The sequence below is a fragment of the Sinocyclocheilus grahami genome, unplaced genomic scaffold, assembly GCF_001515645.1.
Source record: "Sinocyclocheilus grahami isolate Dianchi unplaced genomic scaffold, SAMN03320097.WGS_v1.1 scaffold346.1, whole genome shotgun sequence".
Classification (NCBI taxonomy): domain Eukaryota; kingdom Metazoa; phylum Chordata; class Actinopteri; order Cypriniformes; family Cyprinidae; genus Sinocyclocheilus; species Sinocyclocheilus grahami.
In genome coordinates this window covers 1,084,483-1,101,820 of record NW_015505525.1, presented here as the reverse complement: position 1 = coordinate 1,101,820, position 17,338 = coordinate 1,084,483, and the positions used below count along the sequence as shown (strand labels likewise).

General features: G+C 37.2%; 2 protein-coding genes across 2 annotated transcripts in view; one reads left to right on the top strand and one right to left on the bottom strand.

Annotated features, from left to right (window-relative positions):
- Positions 1-168: 168 nt before the first annotated feature.
- LOC107548296 (DNA-directed primase/polymerase protein-like) lies at positions 169-1,403 on the bottom strand. The gene is made up of 5 exons (XM_016228930.1): positions 1,312-1,403; positions 1,104-1,106; positions 726-1,002; positions 543-637; positions 169-346 (listed from the first exon to the last, which is right to left on the bottom strand). The coding sequence occupies exons 3-5, from the start codon at positions 906-908 to the stop codon at positions 169-171; spliced, it is 456 nt and encodes a 151-aa protein (XP_016084416.1). The 5' UTR covers positions 909-1,002; positions 1,104-1,106; positions 1,312-1,403.
- A 269-nt stretch (positions 1,404-1,672) lies between these two features.
- ncapd3 (non-SMC condensin II complex, subunit D3) overlaps positions 1,673-17,338 on the top strand; it is a 16,963-nt gene continuing 1,297 nt past the window's right edge. The window contains exons 1-32 of the mRNA XM_016229020.1: positions 1,673-1,768; positions 2,177-2,328; positions 2,445-2,607; positions 2,736-2,911; positions 3,035-3,193; positions 5,007-5,068; positions 5,515-5,602; positions 5,693-5,826; positions 6,004-6,076; positions 6,665-6,790; positions 6,928-7,180; positions 7,311-7,346; positions 7,434-7,553; positions 7,980-8,053; positions 8,332-8,466; positions 8,884-9,104; positions 9,221-9,412; positions 9,628-9,725; positions 10,598-10,707; positions 10,792-10,899; positions 11,136-11,247; positions 11,495-11,596; positions 11,693-11,931; positions 12,030-12,109; positions 12,214-12,351; positions 12,508-12,641; positions 12,959-13,155; positions 13,232-13,342; positions 14,281-14,451; positions 14,579-14,697; positions 14,845-14,912; positions 17,098-17,139. Coding sequence (XP_016084506.1) covers positions 1,717-1,768; positions 2,177-2,328; positions 2,445-2,607; positions 2,736-2,911; positions 3,035-3,193; positions 5,007-5,068; positions 5,515-5,602; positions 5,693-5,826; positions 6,004-6,076; positions 6,665-6,790; positions 6,928-7,180; positions 7,311-7,346; positions 7,434-7,553; positions 7,980-8,053; positions 8,332-8,466; positions 8,884-9,104; positions 9,221-9,412; positions 9,628-9,725; positions 10,598-10,707; positions 10,792-10,899; positions 11,136-11,247; positions 11,495-11,596; positions 11,693-11,931; positions 12,030-12,109; positions 12,214-12,351; positions 12,508-12,641; positions 12,959-13,155; positions 13,232-13,342; positions 14,281-14,451; positions 14,579-14,697; positions 14,845-14,912; positions 17,098-17,139 — 4,045 coding nt within the window. The 5' untranslated portion in view covers positions 1,673-1,716. The remainder of the gene's footprint in view (positions 1,769-2,176; positions 2,329-2,444; positions 2,608-2,735; positions 2,912-3,034; positions 3,194-5,006; positions 5,069-5,514; positions 5,603-5,692; positions 5,827-6,003; positions 6,077-6,664; positions 6,791-6,927; positions 7,181-7,310; positions 7,347-7,433; positions 7,554-7,979; positions 8,054-8,331; positions 8,467-8,883; positions 9,105-9,220; positions 9,413-9,627; positions 9,726-10,597; positions 10,708-10,791; positions 10,900-11,135; positions 11,248-11,494; positions 11,597-11,692; positions 11,932-12,029; positions 12,110-12,213; positions 12,352-12,507; positions 12,642-12,958; positions 13,156-13,231; positions 13,343-14,280; positions 14,452-14,578; positions 14,698-14,844; positions 14,913-17,097; positions 17,140-17,338) is intronic.

Below are 17,338 nucleotides of genomic sequence, written 5' to 3'. Positions count from 1 at the left end.
AAATCGCATCATATGACCCCTTTAACAGAAAATCTTGAATAAAAATGCATTTATTTGCAATAATCTGAAATCAAAATCTTTTGTAACATTATAAATGTCTTTACTGTAATATTTGTTCACTTCAATATGTCCTTGCTAAATAAAAATATTATTTCTTTTAAAAAAACCTTACTGACCCCAAACATTTGAAGAGTAGTGTATACATACCTGGATTAGTTTTGACACCATCATCTTGCCGTCCAGGTGTGTGTTGGAGGCTTTGTCGAACTCTAAGTCCAAGTAAAGTTTGCAGACGGCCCCTTCCAGAATGACCTCATAGCAGTGCATCAGAGACTGTCTGTGAGTGCTGAAGAGACAAAAATCTCTCATTCACCTACAGCAATGCCTCTAAGTGCATGCACATTGTATTAAAAGTGAAGTAAAAGTAAATTACTACCGACTACTGATTACAGTTTTATAAAATTCCTCATCTGTAGCAGATAACTTTCTTTAAGTAACTTTCCTAAAACTGATTTATACATATCATTATGTGTCGCAGGTACCTGTAATAATGCCAAAGTTCACTGTAGCTGGTCACTAGGAAAATCCTCTGTCCAGCATCACTGCCTTCCTTCTCCAGTGAAAATAAATGCACGTCCTGATAAAGACATAATAAGAGCCAAACACTTTAAAAATAGCAAAGTTATACCTCATTTAAACAGATATGCAACAGCTTCTGTCTAGACCTGTTTAATGTGCTGAGTGAAGGCGATGGCTGCGTTCTGCCGTGGGAAGAGTCTCCAGACAGAGGAGGGCTGCCATGGCCGGGACAGACGGGGCTTGTACGGACAGCTCAGAGGAGAAGACTGAAAAGATGAGGCTCTCTGCTCCACAGACTTCAGCCTGTCCTGCCATTTTCCTCCTGCCATCCTTGCCTCAAAACACTTAAGTATGATTAAATCTCACTCATGCTGTGATGTGATTAGCAGGGGACAGTGAAGAGCTCAGGAGAACTGAAGTCACCTGCAAGCAAATAAAAGTCCATCAGCAAATACACAGCAGATCATAACAGATTACTCTAATACAGGGATATTATCAGGCTGTAATATGAATGGTGTGCATACTAACTATCAATACATATGGAGACAGACAGACACAGAGAGAGAGAGAGAGAGAGAAATACAATTTTACTGGTTTCGGATGAGACAGTAGATATAAAACGTATACAGCAGGTTATAACATATACAATGTATTCTATGATATTTATATATTCAGCCCCTGTACAAAGAGTACATTTAAAGAATGAGTGCTACACATAGTTTGGTCGCTTACTTGCATTCTTCCTTGTGTAGTCCTTTTGTTTTTGTACATTTACAGTCTGAAGCATTTGAACTGCGCGTCATAGAAACGAAGTGTTGCGCATGCGCTGGATTTACCGAGCGCGAAACGGAACTGCTTTGAGTCATGAATATTCATAAGTCGACACCGCCCTCGTCGTTTTTGACGTAATTTTCGTCTTTTTATCTAATTGTTTTCATGTTATATTTTTGTAGATTCATACTATTTATGCATGTTGTTGTACTGTTATTACATAAAGTTGAATTAAATCTAAATTAAAACTAAATAAAAAATATTTACCTAATTAATATTCATGAGCTCCCCTGAGTATGTTGCCAAGCATGCCGGGGGTGCTGTCCCCCAGTACAGCAGCTGTTGGCGCGTTATGTTGAACGAAGGATGGAGTTTATAAGTGCGCTGCAGTTATTAAAATTAAACAGTGTGTCTACAGGTATGGTTTAATTTTTGTCACTAGCATGTCCTAGAAACAATGGCTAAATGGCTTTTGAGATCCACTGTGTGTATTGTTGTAGTAAACCTCGAAATATGTTGAGTTGTATCTGACGCTGTCATTTCGGGGGTTTGTTTTGGTTTCAGTTTATGGTTTGTTATATAATATGTGACATTTTAACGCAAAACGTTTTGCTTTTACCATAGCAGAGAAACGTTAACTAGCCGTTGAAACTGTCATAGTGTTTATAATTAGATGGAAAACAACCAGGGTGACTATATCACTATATTATCATACTATATATATATATATCGCATAATCACAGTCTGTGTCAACTTAATGAGCAGCCTGCAGCATTTATGGGCATTATTAACGAGACAGTGTACATATATTGTTGACATGTTTTAGCCTGGGTGGATGCAGTGTGGGATTTCGAGTTCACCCACACAGAGCCTCTTGACCCTGTTATTGAGGAGGAGATAAAAGAAGACCCTGATGTTTTCAAATCAGTTTATATGCAGCTTTTGCCCTTCTCCAATGAGGATGATGACAATACACAGGTATAACATGTAATGATGCTGTGATTTCTTTCTGCTTCCCGCCACAAAATAGTACATTTGTTTGCGATGCAGGCAGTGTAAATGTAACTTGCTTATGATGTATTTTTTCCCTGCAGAGTATCTGGGTGGTGTTTGGTGAGAATGGTGTCTCTGCAAAAACTTTGGTAGCTGTCCTTTCCTACTTCATCCTTAGTGCTAAAACCAAAAGTCCCAGTCTTGAACAGAGACTATGTGGTCTACAGGCAGCCTCTCTATACTTGTTGCTGTTAAAAATACCTGGTCAGTTTCCATCCCTTGCATCTGGCTGCAGTGCGGAATTCCTTCCTAATGCATGGCATGACACTGATTTCAGGTTGTTAGGCCCTCATGAGTTTATTTGATGTTTTTTTCTTTTTGTCCATCTTTAGGGAGTGTTGCGAATAAAGTGTACCATCAGATTCTTTTTGATACTTGTCTGAACATGCCCCTGAAATGCTGGCCTCAAGACTCTAGCAAGAAACGCAAGAAAGATTCTTTGAAAAGCTCTCAAGGTGATACCAAAACTGGCAAGCGATCCAAACCCCCAAAGAAAGTGTCAGAAGAGGTATAGAATTTTAATTTTGTTTGTTTGTATATGTAGCATTTACACTTATCTTTAAAAGCGTTTTTTCCTACTCTGTCAGTGTGACAGTGGTGTCATGTATTTTGGTGTTTTGTTTCCCAACAGATGGAGATTGATGATGATGAAGAAGAGGGGGTGTACTTTTCTGCACAGGATTTGCTGAAACTAAGAGAGGGCATTGTCTTGCTGGTTCGCACACTTCTGAGACTGCTCGAGAGATTTTCTCTTCGGGACAAACCTCAGAGTGCTGACAGCTGTGTTCAGGTCAGTTAGTGATGACTGAATGATCACTCAGCACTTGTGTGCTACTCAGCCTGCAGCATTTATGGGCATTATTAACGAGACAGTGTACATATATTGTTGACATGTTTTAGCCTGGGTGGATGCAGTGTGGGATTTCGAGTTCACCCACACAGAGCCTCTTGACCCTGTTATTGAGGAGGAGATAAAAGAAGACCCTGATGTTTTCAAATCAGTTTATATGCAGCTTTTGCCCTTCTCCAATGAGGATGATGACAATACACAGGTATAACATGTAATGATGCTGTGATTTCTTTCTGCTTCCCGCCACAAAATAGTACATTTGTTTGCGATGCAGGCAGTGTAAATGTAACTTGCTTATGATGTATTTTTTCCCTGCAGAGTATCTGGGTGGTGTTTGGTGAGAATGGTGTCTCTGCAAAAACTTTGGTAGCTGTCCTTTCCTACTTCATCCTTAGTGCTAAAACCAAAAGTCCCAGTCTTGAACAGAGACTATGTGGTCTACAGGCAGCCTCTCTATACTTGTTGCTGTTAAAAATACCTGGTCAGTTTCCATCCCTTGCATCTGGCTGCAGTGCGGAATTCCTTCCTAATGCATGGCATGACACTGATTTCAGGTTGTTAGGCCCTCATGAGTTTATTTGATGTTTTTTTCTTTTTGTCCATCTTTAGGGAGTGTTGCGAATAAAGTGTACCATCAGATTCTTTTTGATACTTGTCTGAACATGCCCCTGAAATGCTGGCCTCAAGACTCTAGCAAGAAACGCAAGAAAGATTCTTTGAAAAGCTCTCAAGGTGATACCAAAACTGGCAAGCGATCCAAACCCCCAAAGAAAGTGTCAGAAGAGGTATAGAATTTTAATTTTGTTTGTTTGTATATGTAGCATTTACACTTATCTTTAAAAGCGTTTTTTCCTACTCTGTCAGTGTGACAGTGGTGTCATGTATTTTGGTGTTTTGTTTCCCAACAGATGGAGATTGATGATGATGAAGAAGAGGGGGTGTACTTTTCTGCACAGGATTTGCTGAAACTAAGAGAGGGCATTGTCTTGCTGGTTCGCACACTTCTGAGACTGCTCGAGAGATTTTCTCTTCGGGACAAACCTCAGAGTGCTGACAGCTGTGTTCAGGTCAGTTAGTGATGACTGAATGATCACTCAGCACTTGTGTGCTACTTGTGGTTGTGTTGGGGATTTGTGTGAATGTTAAAAGTAGTTTTAGGTACAGCTGTTCATTTTTTCTGTTTTCTGTTAGCCAGTGTGACCCTCTTTGCAATCTTGAGACTATTATGTTGTTAGATAATCAGTTCTCACATAGCATATAAAGCAATGTTTTTGTATAGATCTGAATACGGTTGAACATTTTCACACATTGATAATAACTAGTGCTGTCAAACGATTAATCGCATCCAAAATAAAGGCTTTTGTTTACATAATATATGTATGTGTACTGTGTACATTTAATATGTATATATAAATACACACACATACAGTAAATATTGTGAATTCATTTTTACATTTTTTTTTTACATTTATATTCTTATATTTTATATTATTTATAAATATACTTAACATAAACAACATATTTTTCATAAATATATACATGCATGTGTGTGTATTTATATATACATAATAAATATACACAGTATACACACATTATGTACACAACAACCTTTATTTGGGATGCGATTAATCACGATTAATCGTTTGACAGCACTAATATTAATAACCTTTGAAACATTTTTTAAAAATTACTATTTTTACAATTATATTTACAGAATGCTGAGATTACTTTTATTTACTTCATTTACTTTCAGCTTTTCACTGAACTTACCAACTTTGAGCCAGTCATTGGAGATATGTCATTCTCTCAGGAAAGGTAAATGCAAAAGAAAATGAGAAAGATGAGAAAATGCATTTCAGCACTACTTTTAGTATTATTTAGCCATTATTCATTAATATTTTGAATTGGCTTTTATTTTTATGTTTTAATTTTGTTTTAGTAATTTTATGTAGTTATAATTTAAAAAATATATATAGATATTTAACTTTAATTTGTTTTTATTTCAGTTTTAGTTCTTGTAATTTTAGCATTTCGACTTAAAACTTATTTTTAAAAACGTACTTTTATTTCAGTTTGTTGCAAAGGCAATATATCTAATTTGCATTTGTTTTTCAATTTTTTTCGTCCAATATTTATATTCATCTTAAACTATTTTATAATAAGCTATTCTAAACTATCTAAACTAAACTATTTTAGTATAGTTTTAGTTAACAATATCAACTCGAATGCATTTGTTAAGAGTCTTTTTGTGTGTTTTCAAGGAGTGTCAACCAATTAAAGAGTCTGCCTGAGCTGTCCTACCATGGACTGGGGCTACTTTGCTCAACCATTCATGGTGAAGGAGATGAGGTGAGTATGGGTTACTCCAAAAAACCACTGCATTTTAGTTGCATGAGTTACATTACATTGCTTGATCTTTATGGGTGTTGAATTTTACAGTGCTGTCGCCGAGTGTTCCGCAAACTACTCTATGTTATTCTAATGATGAAAACACAAGAGAGGTCCAAGCCATGTCTCCTTGCTCCATCTCAGACTGTCTGTGGTGCCAGAGACCATGCCATACTTTTCATTAGGTTAGTAACTGTTTATTCCATTCTTCCTGGGGTTCCAGTAATGCTTCATGTAGGAATATTTATGTTCTGTTTTTAAAATTACATTCAATTTCTAAACTTTTTTTTGTCCCATGCTGTGTGTTCAGCATTGATTCTGTGAGTTGTTTATATCTGAATTATGTGTGTCCTGTGTTCTAGTCATATTGTTGATAAGCAGAGGGAGGCCACATTGCCACTTTTACGGATCCTTGTGCAACACATCTGCCATCAGGTATATTTTATTTTAAAACAAAATTTTAACTAAAAATGAATTGCTTCATTTTAGTTATGTCTCAGCTCTCATTGTCATTCCAAACCTGTATGTTGTTATTCTTTTCATGGAACATGGATATTTTTTGAAGAATCCACATCTGTTATGGTCCAATACATAAAAAGTTCTATAAAAGTAGTTTATATAGCTGTGTGCTATTTTCCATGTTTTTTAAAGCAACATACAGAGATTTATGTAATTATTCGCTATCAAATCATTCATGAAAATCAATAGGCAGCTCTCAAATCAAATATCTTGAGACCAAACATTATTACATCAAAGACCTGAGTGGAGATTCTATATGACTCTCTGATTGAGTTTTACAGGGGGGAAAAAACAGTATCCAAATTTGGAACAACAGCAAATCTTTTAGGATATTTCTGTCATTTACTCACTTTCATGTCATTCTTAACCCATAAGACTTCTGTTAATCTTCACTAATATTTTTAATGAAGCCTGAGAGGTTTCTATCCCTCCATTAAAAGTCCAGGTAACTTCAACTTAAAAGATCCAAAAACGTGACTGTGTTTGTGTGTGTGTTTGTTTCAGATGGTGGAGAAGTCTGAATATCGAGCCAGTGGAGCACAAACTGTTGGGAAACTGATGGCCAAGATGCCGTGTCAGGACTATGCAGCCATTATTAAGTGGCTCTATAGCTACTCCCGAAACAACAAGGTAAACTGTGTGACCCATCATGTCACAGCCCTATGACTATTTTCATTTAAGCACAATTTACCATGTGCACAAATTATTTGATATTTGTCAATGCTCTTGTCTGTTTCTGATGAATAACAATGCAAACCACTGTTCAGGTGGCATTCAGAATGTTTGCGCTTGATGTTGCCATGGTCCTGTTGGAGCAGAGTGAGAGGGATGTGGACGATACAGTGGACCCTGAGCTGGCTGTGTTCCTGCCTCACAGGTTTCTGGTGCACAACATCGTCTACAATCATCGTAATGATGTTTCCCCAACAGTCAGAGGTCACGCGTTGCACTGCCTGGCACAGTGTCTGGAGCTTGATTCCCAGAATGCTACGAAATGTGTTCATGAGCTTTTTTCCAACAGTATGTATATTACTACAGTACGGTAACTGTACTGCTCTGTGTAAAATGTTTGTATATGAATGAGTTATATTATTTATTTGTAACAAGCAGCATGTTTGAATACTGAATAAGCTCATTCTTTTCTTATCAGGTGCTCAAACTATGTTGGAGTCAGGCCGCTCTGAGCGTAAGATCATATTTCGGTATTTAAAATGAAATAAGTGCGAGGCATTTTTATAGTCAGTGATGGTTCAGTTTGAGTTTTGTTTTTCAGAAACTCTAAAACGAAGAGAGACTGTTCAGAAAACCGCTCTGACCTTCAGAACCATTGAGCTTACAAAACACAAGAGCATTACCACGACCCACAGGAGCGTCATGAATACTTCCTTACAGAGTAAGCTCACCTCATATAGGCCTTGTCACAAGATATCTTTTAGGTCATACAAGATTTGCACATGGATATTTATTAAAGGGTGAAGAACCACCGTCATGCCAAACTAAAATGACTGTGAAGCATATTTTATTGGATTGTACTGTTTTTAATGTAAATAGACAAATGTTTTATTCAGAGGTGTTTTTAACTGATTTATTTAAAGATGTATCATCTGAATGTATTTTAAAATTTTTGTCTAGTGTACATCTGAAATGTCTTTTATAACCTTTTGTTAATTGTATACCTTGTATAATTTATTCAGAGATCGCCATGGAAATAGCCTTGATGCTGGCATGGCGTTAGAAAGTGAATAAATAAATATAGCCCTTGTCATTTAACTTTAAAATTTAGCTATTTCTTTATTAATGTTTCTTTATTTACTTTTAGATGAGGAAGCTATGACTCTGTTTAAAAAACATGTCAGTGATCCAAAAACCAATGCTAGAAAAAGTGCCCTGGAGGTATGAAATACATTCTACACTTTGAAGCATTTCAGATTTTTCCTATATATGTTTACTTATAAAGTTTCTTCCATCAAACTTCTTTTTAGTACTTTAGTTGTGAGATTGCTCTGTAGCCGTACACATTCAAATGTTGTTTTTATCCTATTTTTGCAGAGGTAGACTGCAAAAACCTTTCCATCATTTTTTCCATCAAAACCATAATTTTTATTGTCAAAATACTGTAGTGTAAAGATAGCAGCTATAACTGATTGTGTGTCTTTCATGTGTTTGTGTAGACCGTCATGAGTCTACTGAAGCATGGGGTGATCTCATGCAGTGCGGAGAATCTGAGTATTCTGTCAGATCGCTGCAGGGATCCTGCTGTCTCAGTGAAGAAGAAAGCCATGCAGTGCCTTATAGATCTCCTCGCTGTGAGCACCCCCTCCCAACCTCACAATACTATGGCCATCTGTTATGACCAATAATATGATTAGCTAGTCAAAACAGTCAATCTTTTACCTGTGCCTCAACATTGTAATGATTACCACCAAGGCCAGGTTTGAATTCTAACTAGTTTTTTTTTTTAAGACTTTGAATTTGTCCTGTTTTTCTCATGACCAATGTAAGCCAGACAGTATGGTCGCTTTCTTTCACAAATAAGATAATAATCACATTTGTTTACTCATAACTGCACAATTTTACCCACAAAATAATAATAAAAACATTTTTTTTAGGCCTGTCCACTTAAAGGGTTGCTGTAAACCTTTAAATTTTCATACTACTATGCTGGTTTAGTGTGTGTCCTCAGCATCTTGTGAACTATTTCCATTCAATCATTATGTTTCCAGGCTCTGCCTGAGAATAGAGAAGTGCAGGAGGCCTGGCTGAGAGGAGTGTTACCGGCTGTCATGGACTCTGAGAGCTCTGTGCAAGAGAAAGCTCTTGAGTGTCTGGACCATGTCGTCATTGCTCACATTAAGAGTCAAGGCAAATATCAGGATAGTGACGCCTCTCAGAAGTTGGCCTGGGAATTACTGGGACTGCTGTGTGAAAAGTGTCAAGACCTCAAGTCAGTAACACATGTTCTAACCATCTGTGAATAGTGGTGTGTGACATGTTTCCCATTTTTTTTCCTTTCTTTCATTGTTTTAATTCTGTCATCCTCCACATCTTTCTCTTCTGTAGTCGGTATTTCAGCAAGGCTTTCAGCGTGTGGGCTCCACAGCAGAAGTTCACTCCTGCATTTGTGAATGGTTTGCTGTCTCATACCGAGGGAGAGAGGGCTGCTGCTGCCTGGCTGCTGTTAGCTAAAATTGCCAGTTGCTCTCCTAAACTGAACTATGGCACCATACTGGATACCTGGGAGAATATAATCAGGTCACAGAACAGAGCTAAGGAAGTTTTTTTGTTTTTTGTTTTAGTAAATGTACAAATTGTTACAGTATAAAGAAAAAAGGTCAAAGAATATGTAGTTTTGTTCTAATAATTTAGATTTTTACTGATGTTAGAGTGTTTAAAAGGTAACTGCTTGTTCCAAAATATGTTTCAAGATTTTTTTTAACTACGTTTTTGTTTTTGTTTTTTATTAATAGGTCACCAGTTGTTTCAGTTACAATGACCGGTCATATCTTGAGCGTTTTGGGTGACATTGCCTCTAATCTCAATGATGACACCAACACCAGAATTGTAGGTAAGTGTGGTTTGTCAGGACTTCAGAATGCAACTGATATGATCGCAAATGCATCTGAAAAGTATTATTTGTTATTATAATTAAAAATAGTTCCCATTGGTGACAGATGATGTGGTTTCATCATAACTGATCTTGTGAGGTGGCAGTAATTTATTACATCTTTAAGGAGCAAACAAGTTGGTTGTGTGAGCCATTTCTAGGTCTTACTCCCTGAACTACAAGTCATTTATAGTCAGGTTGGATTCAGATGAACTGAGAAACGCTATTGTGCTATTAATTTGTACTTCAGGTTGATGATGCACACACTGCTATGGGGTTGGTGAGATTTTTTTTTTTAGAAGTCCCTTATGCCAACCAAGGCTGCATTCATTTAATTAAAAATACAGTAAAAACAGTAATGTTGTGAAATGTTATTACAATTTAAAATACCTTCTCTTTTAATATATTTTAAAATCTAATTTATTGCTGTGATTACAAAGCTGAATTTTCAACAGACTTTTCTCTACTCTTCAGTGTCACGTGATCCTTCAGCAATCATTCTAATATACTGATTTGGTGCTAAAGAAACATTTATTTTAATTATCAAAATGAAATAGAAATCATTTATGACATTTATAAATGTCACTTTTTATTGTTGTTAATGTGTCCATATTGAATAAAATGATTCATTTCTTTCTTTCTTTCAAAGAAAAAAAAAAATTCTTACTGACCCGAAACTTTTGTACTATAGTGTATAAGTACTCTGTTTAATTACCTACTGGATGTTTGCATAAGATGGGTAATTCAGTTAAACTATCGCGTTCACAATACAACTTTGTTAGTAATGGCATTTTAAATCAAGTACATTACAAATGCATATTTTACCTGTGTAGATGATCTGATGAGCTGGTTGAAGACTTTCAGCCTGCCTTTAGAGGTGATCAGCTCCTGTGTGGATACTCTGGTCAGATTTGCAAGATCAGACAACACTCAGGACACATTGGTAAGATCATACCATTGCCAGTAAGGTTTTAATAAAATGTGTCATTTATACTCTAATACTTTTGTGTGTGTGTGTGTGTTTTAGAAGTTCCTGAATCGTTTCTGTGGAGAGCTGGTCTCTGTGTGTGAGAGTTATCTGTCTGGTGTCATTCTACAAGAGAAGGGAGCTGAAAACATCAATGAAGACCTGCTGGTATATACCAAGATTTTATTAAAAATCCTACTGTTTTTTTAAGGCCTACTTATGCCATTATTAAAGTTTTTTGCAACGAAAACAAGTATAATTTAGTTTTACATGACTATTTGACACCCTCTATGACATTTACTATTAAACTGGTTGTGAAGGATCCTTCTTAAGTTAAGTTAAATTGTGCATTTTTAAATGGCAGTGTTTTGTTCCCTTTTTTCAATCTATCATCCATTTCTCAGGTGAAACATCTTTATACACTTGGTGCTGCTTCTCTCCATTGTCCTTCTAAAGTGGAAAAGAGAATTTTCCTTCTGGTTCAGTCTGTTCTAACTCCCTCAGAGCAGCAGCCAGGTTTGTCCATACAACTTTTTCTGCTTGGTATGGATGTGCATCTATCCCAGTTTTCTTATGTGCATGTGCCTGTATTAAGCCAAAAAAAGACAACCAAAGAGCATCTCAGAAAACTGTTGTAGTTATCTGCCCAGACTAATATGCGTTTTAAGCTATTTACACCTGATGTCAATATTAGTGTCTTAGAGAAATGTTGCAAATCCATCTGAACTACATGTAATTTTTTTTAAATTCTGTTTTCTCCCAGTTCCTGCTGAAGGAGAAGATCTGCCTGCTAGTCAGCCTCTGTCTCAGTTCAAACCCAATTCCATGCCAACAGTGGTGCGAGCACATGCTGTTATCACATTAGGTCTGAAACATTTACTAACTAATTGTTACTTTAGACGCACAAAACCCAATGTGACGACATCTGTTTTGAGTTTGGTCTGTTCTTTTACTGTCATAGGTAAGCTGTGTCTGCAGCACGAGGAACTGATGTTGAAGTATCTGCCTGTGTTTGCGCGGGAGCTGGAAGTGGGCACAGAGTTGGCCGTTCGCAGTAACGTAGTGGTGGTGATGTGCGATCTTTGCGTGCGCTACACCAACACAGTGACCCGATATATCTCAAATATCTCAGCCTGTCTGAGAGACAAAGACCCCATCGTCCGAGAGCAGACCCTCATTATGCTCACTAACTTATTGCAGGTACACACGCAAACCTGCGATCAAACCTTCAGAGCATACTTTTTTTTTTATCTGGCTGTCAGTTTTGTTCTGCATTTTGATGTTTTGCTCTTTAACAGGAAGAATATGTGAAATGGAAAGGTGCACTGTTTTTCCGCTTTGCTATTGCTCTTGTGGACCCAGACCCTACCATTGCAGAGTAAGAAATATGACCAAAGAAAAGCTTATCACCGTGCAGTTTCTTTTGCCATTTAATCTAATGTTTTGATGTGATTTCATTTTTTTGTTGTTGTTGTTGTTTAGTCTCTGTGAGTACTGCCTGGTTGACCTCCTGCTTAAGAAGAGTCCCCTCATGTTTTCCCAGCATTTCATCGAATGCATTTTCCACTTCAACTCTTATGAAAAACACAAGAAATATAATAAATTCCCTCAAACAGAGAGGTAAATTCTAAAATGATTCATCATATGAACCTGGAGATGGCTTTTACAGTTGTGTGCAAAAAATACTGTTTAATTTTCTTTCAATTTATGGGAAGAAACTACTTTGTGGAATTCAGTGAGTTCTGAAAATGTGTTTCTTTGTATGTTTTCTGTTAGTGAGAAAAGCAAGTTTTCTTTGAAAGGACCACAGAATAAAGGCAAACGTTTCAGGATCTACAGGTTCCTACTGAAAAACTTTACTGATGAAAAACGATTCAATATCACTACCAAAATCTGCCAGGACATCCTTGGTAAGAGCTGTGTGTGATTGAATGCTTGCTAGGGTGTTTGCAGTGTGCAGGGTTTGTACAGATTTAGGGAGTGAAATTTAGCACTTTCAAGGGTGGAGAAGCTGTTTATAATAAACTATTATAAATGTAAATTTATATTCATCAAGTCCAATTCATCAAATTAGAAAATTATGTAACAAATGAATGTTCAGTTGTAAAATTGAGACGAATGGTATTTTACACCAAGAGCAAAACAAAGATGAAACAAATTCTGAATCTGAATCTTACATAGATAAGTATACATAGATGTTATCCTTACAGATTCTTCTCTTCTCCAGCCAGTTTTGTGGACTCTGAGCTGCCTCTGGACTCTGAGGGCTCAGAGATGCTTGCAGATATATTTGACATCCTGTCACTGAAAGAGATGAAACTGACAGCCATGAGCGGCCCAGCAGCAGGAGAGGAACCTCAGGAGGATGAGATGGCCATGGCTAAAGCTGTCTTACAGGTGGCCCAGAAAAAGCTGGTCTCACAGGTGAGAAAACATTCTGAAGGCAGTCAAAAAACTATTGTCTGATCTTTGTTGAACTGGCTATCTGTTTTATGTTCAGGTCCAAAAGAGGAACTTTGTGGAGAATGTTATTCCTATCATCATCAGTCTGAAGAAAACGCTGGAAGAGCAGCACTCACCTGTCCTGAAACACCTTATGGCCTACCTACAGGTAATGCATATAAATGTGATTAGATAAAAGGAATGTGCTTTTTGTCCTTACTACTTTAAATAAATGTAGTTCTTAATTATTTCTCTATGCATATATGCACAACAGACAAATGTCTTCCACCACCTCACACCATGAGTTTAATTTTTTAAAGAGCTGACTGTCAAGTTAAACTTTCTAAAACACTGCTGAAAATGTCTAAAAATTTATCTCAGGACCCATGACTTTGGTTCTTATTAGTTGCAAAAAGCATGCAGTAGAGCTGTCAAAATGGTAAAAAACAAAGCAGAAATCAGCGTAATTAGGTTAACTCCTGTTAGTGGTGAACAGGAGACTACAACAAATATAATTTTTATGTTCCCATTTTCTCCAAAAGCAGAAGAAAAAAAAAACTACTGCTAGCATTTCTGTGACTTTGTGAAAGTGGGGAAAAAATGTTGAGATTGATTTTGGTGGTTTGCTGTCACTCCCTCAGCAGCAGTGTTAACTAGTTTATTTGATGCTATGGGAATATAACATTAGTGTTACAAATGTACATTACATTACAAAATATAAAAAACTTGACTAGATTTATAATGTTAATAACTGTGGAAATGTGTCACCACAGTCTGAAAGATGTCCATTAGAACACTTGTCTGATTCATCAAACATGGAAACCCATCTTTGTTTTAGTTGTAGGAATTTTCTTGCAACTGTTTAAGCAACAGAAAATTGGAAAGTGTCATTATATTAACCACTGACCATAATTTACTTGCATAAAAAAAACACAAAAGAGTAGCTGAGTAAATTGATCATTGTCATTTTATGAGTAATCTGTTATTCATACCCATCTCTATTACATAGTAGTAGTTTAACCATGTGTATTTGAAACACTTCTTTATTCCAAATAAAAGCCAAACAAACATTTGTTCTGACTCAAGCCTTTTATGTGTGTGCTACAGGTGACCATGCAGGACTATCGTTCACAAGTGAAGGAGTTGTTTGCTGCTGATGAGCAGTTGGCTGCAGAGGTGGAGTATAACCTCAAGCAGTTTGAAAAGGAAAAACAACAACAAGAACAACAGCAGATGGAGAACCAACTGGCCAACTTCACACTGTCACCCCGGCGAAACGTGAGTCAAACATACACCTGCATCGAAAAGTAGTTGAAGTTTGGCAACAAAGCCATTAAGTGTTACTGCTGGTTTTTGACGACTTTGCTTCCTTCCCCTGTTTTTCCTTCTCTTGCTCGTTCTTTAGGGTAATGCTGTGACTTCTCCTGCCCAGGCAGCAAACGTTGGGGGGCAGACAGGTTTTGCCACCCCTCTAAATCCTCACGCTGCTAAAGGTCCTGCACAAACCCCTAAATCTGCTCTCAGGTAAAACTGAGCTACATCCCAGTACAACAGATAATTGGACATCGACAGTATAATATCAGTGTAATAATAGTATCATCAGCAAACATTATCTGTAAAGATTATTTGTATGAATAGATATGTTGCATTTACAGTTATTCTTTCTTTTAGGCGTCGCACTTATGCTGGCTTGGTAACTCCAGTCAGGACCCATTCTTCCCCTACAGTGTTTTCAACAGGTAAACCAAATAACAGCCTTTCTGTTGTCAACAACAGAACAGTAATATCGCTTATACAGAACAATAACGATATAATTTATTTCTAATGTAATTTTTTCATACTTCTGGTAGGGCTGTGCAAAAAATCAAATGCGATTTTCATGCAAATCTCTTCAGTAAAATCACTTTTGACCAATAGGTGGCACTGCTATCAAATTGATGTGGTGTCTTCTGTGTTAAGTGACAATGGCACACGCAAAGTTTGGTGTCAATATGTCAAAGCTTTGCCGAGATAAAGCCTCAGAGTCATTTTGGCATCATGCAACCGTCATTTTGGCATTTGGCAACCGTTATACAAAAACAGTTTGCACTTTTTACGTTATACAAAAACGAGTTCGAAAAAAATATGTTTTCAACATAAATCAAAATGGTGGACAGGAAGTTTGGCTGACCATGGCATAATTGGTATGTGTGTTGTCGGCATGACACAAGGAATTTTGAGACCAATTTCATTACAGTAGGCGAATGCAATCAAACGTTATTAGCATTTTTGGAAATTTCATAATGATTAATGAATGGTTTATTACTCTTGGTAATAAACCATTCATTAGGTGGCGCTGATGAATAGGTGGCGCTGTTACCAAATTGATGTGGCGTGGTCAGTTTGAGGTGACAATTGCACATACAAAGTTTGGTGTAACTATGTCAAAGCTTTGCAGAGATACAGCCTCAGATGCATTGCAGTATGGCATCTTTCCAGCAAATTCGTTGATGCGTTAAATGAAAACTTTCGTATATCGACACGAAATCCATAACTTTTTGCCAGCATGGTCTGGAGATGATCCTAGTCAAATTTGGTGAAAATCGGACTGACGGTCTAGGAGGAGTTCGAAAAAGTAGGTTTTCAACATAATTCAAAATGGTGGACAAGAAATTCAGCCAATTATGGCATAATTGGTATCGATGTTCTCGGCGGGATCCAAGGAATCTATCAACGTCAGTCTCATTACAATAGGCTAATGTTACATTTTTCAAAATGTCACATTCACCCAAACTTTTTGAGTACCATCAGGGCATGGTGCCAAAGATGCATACCGAGTTTCGTAACGATACGTCAACGCTTTCGTAAAATATAGAATTTTTTGACAATTCAAAATGGCTGACATGGGAAAATTGATTCAACTCGGCATGCTGCACCAAATCTAAAGAGACCAGTTTTGTGATTTTTGGTCAAACCATTCAGAAGTTATAAGCAAAAATAGCAATTTTTCGTATCTCCTGACCACTAGGTGGCACTGCGCCGAAACACTGCAGGTAGCCTCAGGTCATGCTTGTTATAACACAAACCAAGTTTGGTCTCAATATGCCAAACAGTTGCGGAGAAATAGCCTCACATCCTTTTTTGCACACTTTTCGTCGAATTCGTTTGCACGTTATTCGAGAACACTTTTACTAATCTACTAAACTTGAATTCCATAACTTTTTTCCAGCATGGTCTGAAGATGATCTGTGCCAATTTTGGTGAAAATCAGTAAAACCGTCTAGGACGAGTTCGAAAAAGTAGGTTTTTCGAACAATTAAAGGTAGCGGAAAAAACTAAACCTTTCATTCGACTTGGCATGAGCCAAGGATTCAGAGAAAAAAATTCCCTTCTGTGCCTTACGGTTCAAAAGTTATTAGCATAAACATGAGTGAAATTTTGGACAAGTGGTGGCACTAGAGAGTTTGAGATAGAGACTCCAAACTTCCTATGGTTGATGATGAGACTTTCCTCTATCAGTGTGCCAAATTTCATAACTTTCTATGGGCTGTTCTATGGGCTGCCATAGAGTTCCAGAGCGGAAAAAGAAGAAGAATGCCAATGGATACAATAGGTGCCATTGCACCTTCAGTGCTTGGCCCCTAATAAAGACTTGTTGAGATTAAACAAATAGATAGATTTCACGTTCTATGTAATAAGAAATTATCAAAATTACAATTATGGTTACAAACTTTGGCCATTCCAAGGCGCATTTTGCTTCCGATATGGGTGAATAATTACAAATTGTGTAAAAAAAAAAAAGCATTGGCAGTAATAAAACAAAATGCATTGCTTTTTGTGTACTTTAATAAAGATCATCTGTATTATCAGTTAAAAAATGTTTTTACTGTAAGTGCGTGCTCTCACTCACTCAATCAATCACTCACTCACTCTCTCCTCTCTCAGGACGAGGAAAACAGGTTAGGAGAGCCATCAGTACTCCACAAGGTAAGATTTATTCTTTTGGATGTCTCCTATAGTTACAATTGTCCATCCTTAGGGGCTGATCACGTGCTAAACAGATGTGTTTGACTGTCACATTTGCGTTTCTCAAGGCAGGATACCGCAATCTAAAAACATGGTGCTTAAGTTAAAAACAGTTCAACTTTAACAAAAGTACCCCCCCCCCCCCCCCCCCCCCCGCCCC

Coding starts and splice junctions, on each gene's coding strand:
- LOC107548296 (XM_016228930.1), bottom strand. CDS start 908: ATGGCAGGAGGAAAATGGCAGGACAGGCTGAAGTCTGTGGAGCAGAGA. Junction 638..725: donor TCACTCAGCACATTAAACAG/GTCTAGACAGAA, acceptor TGTCTTTATCAG/GACGTGCATTTATTTTCACT. Junction 347..542: donor GAACTTTGGCATTATTACAG/GTACCTGCGACA, acceptor TTGTCTCTTCAG/CACTCACAGACAGTCTCTGA.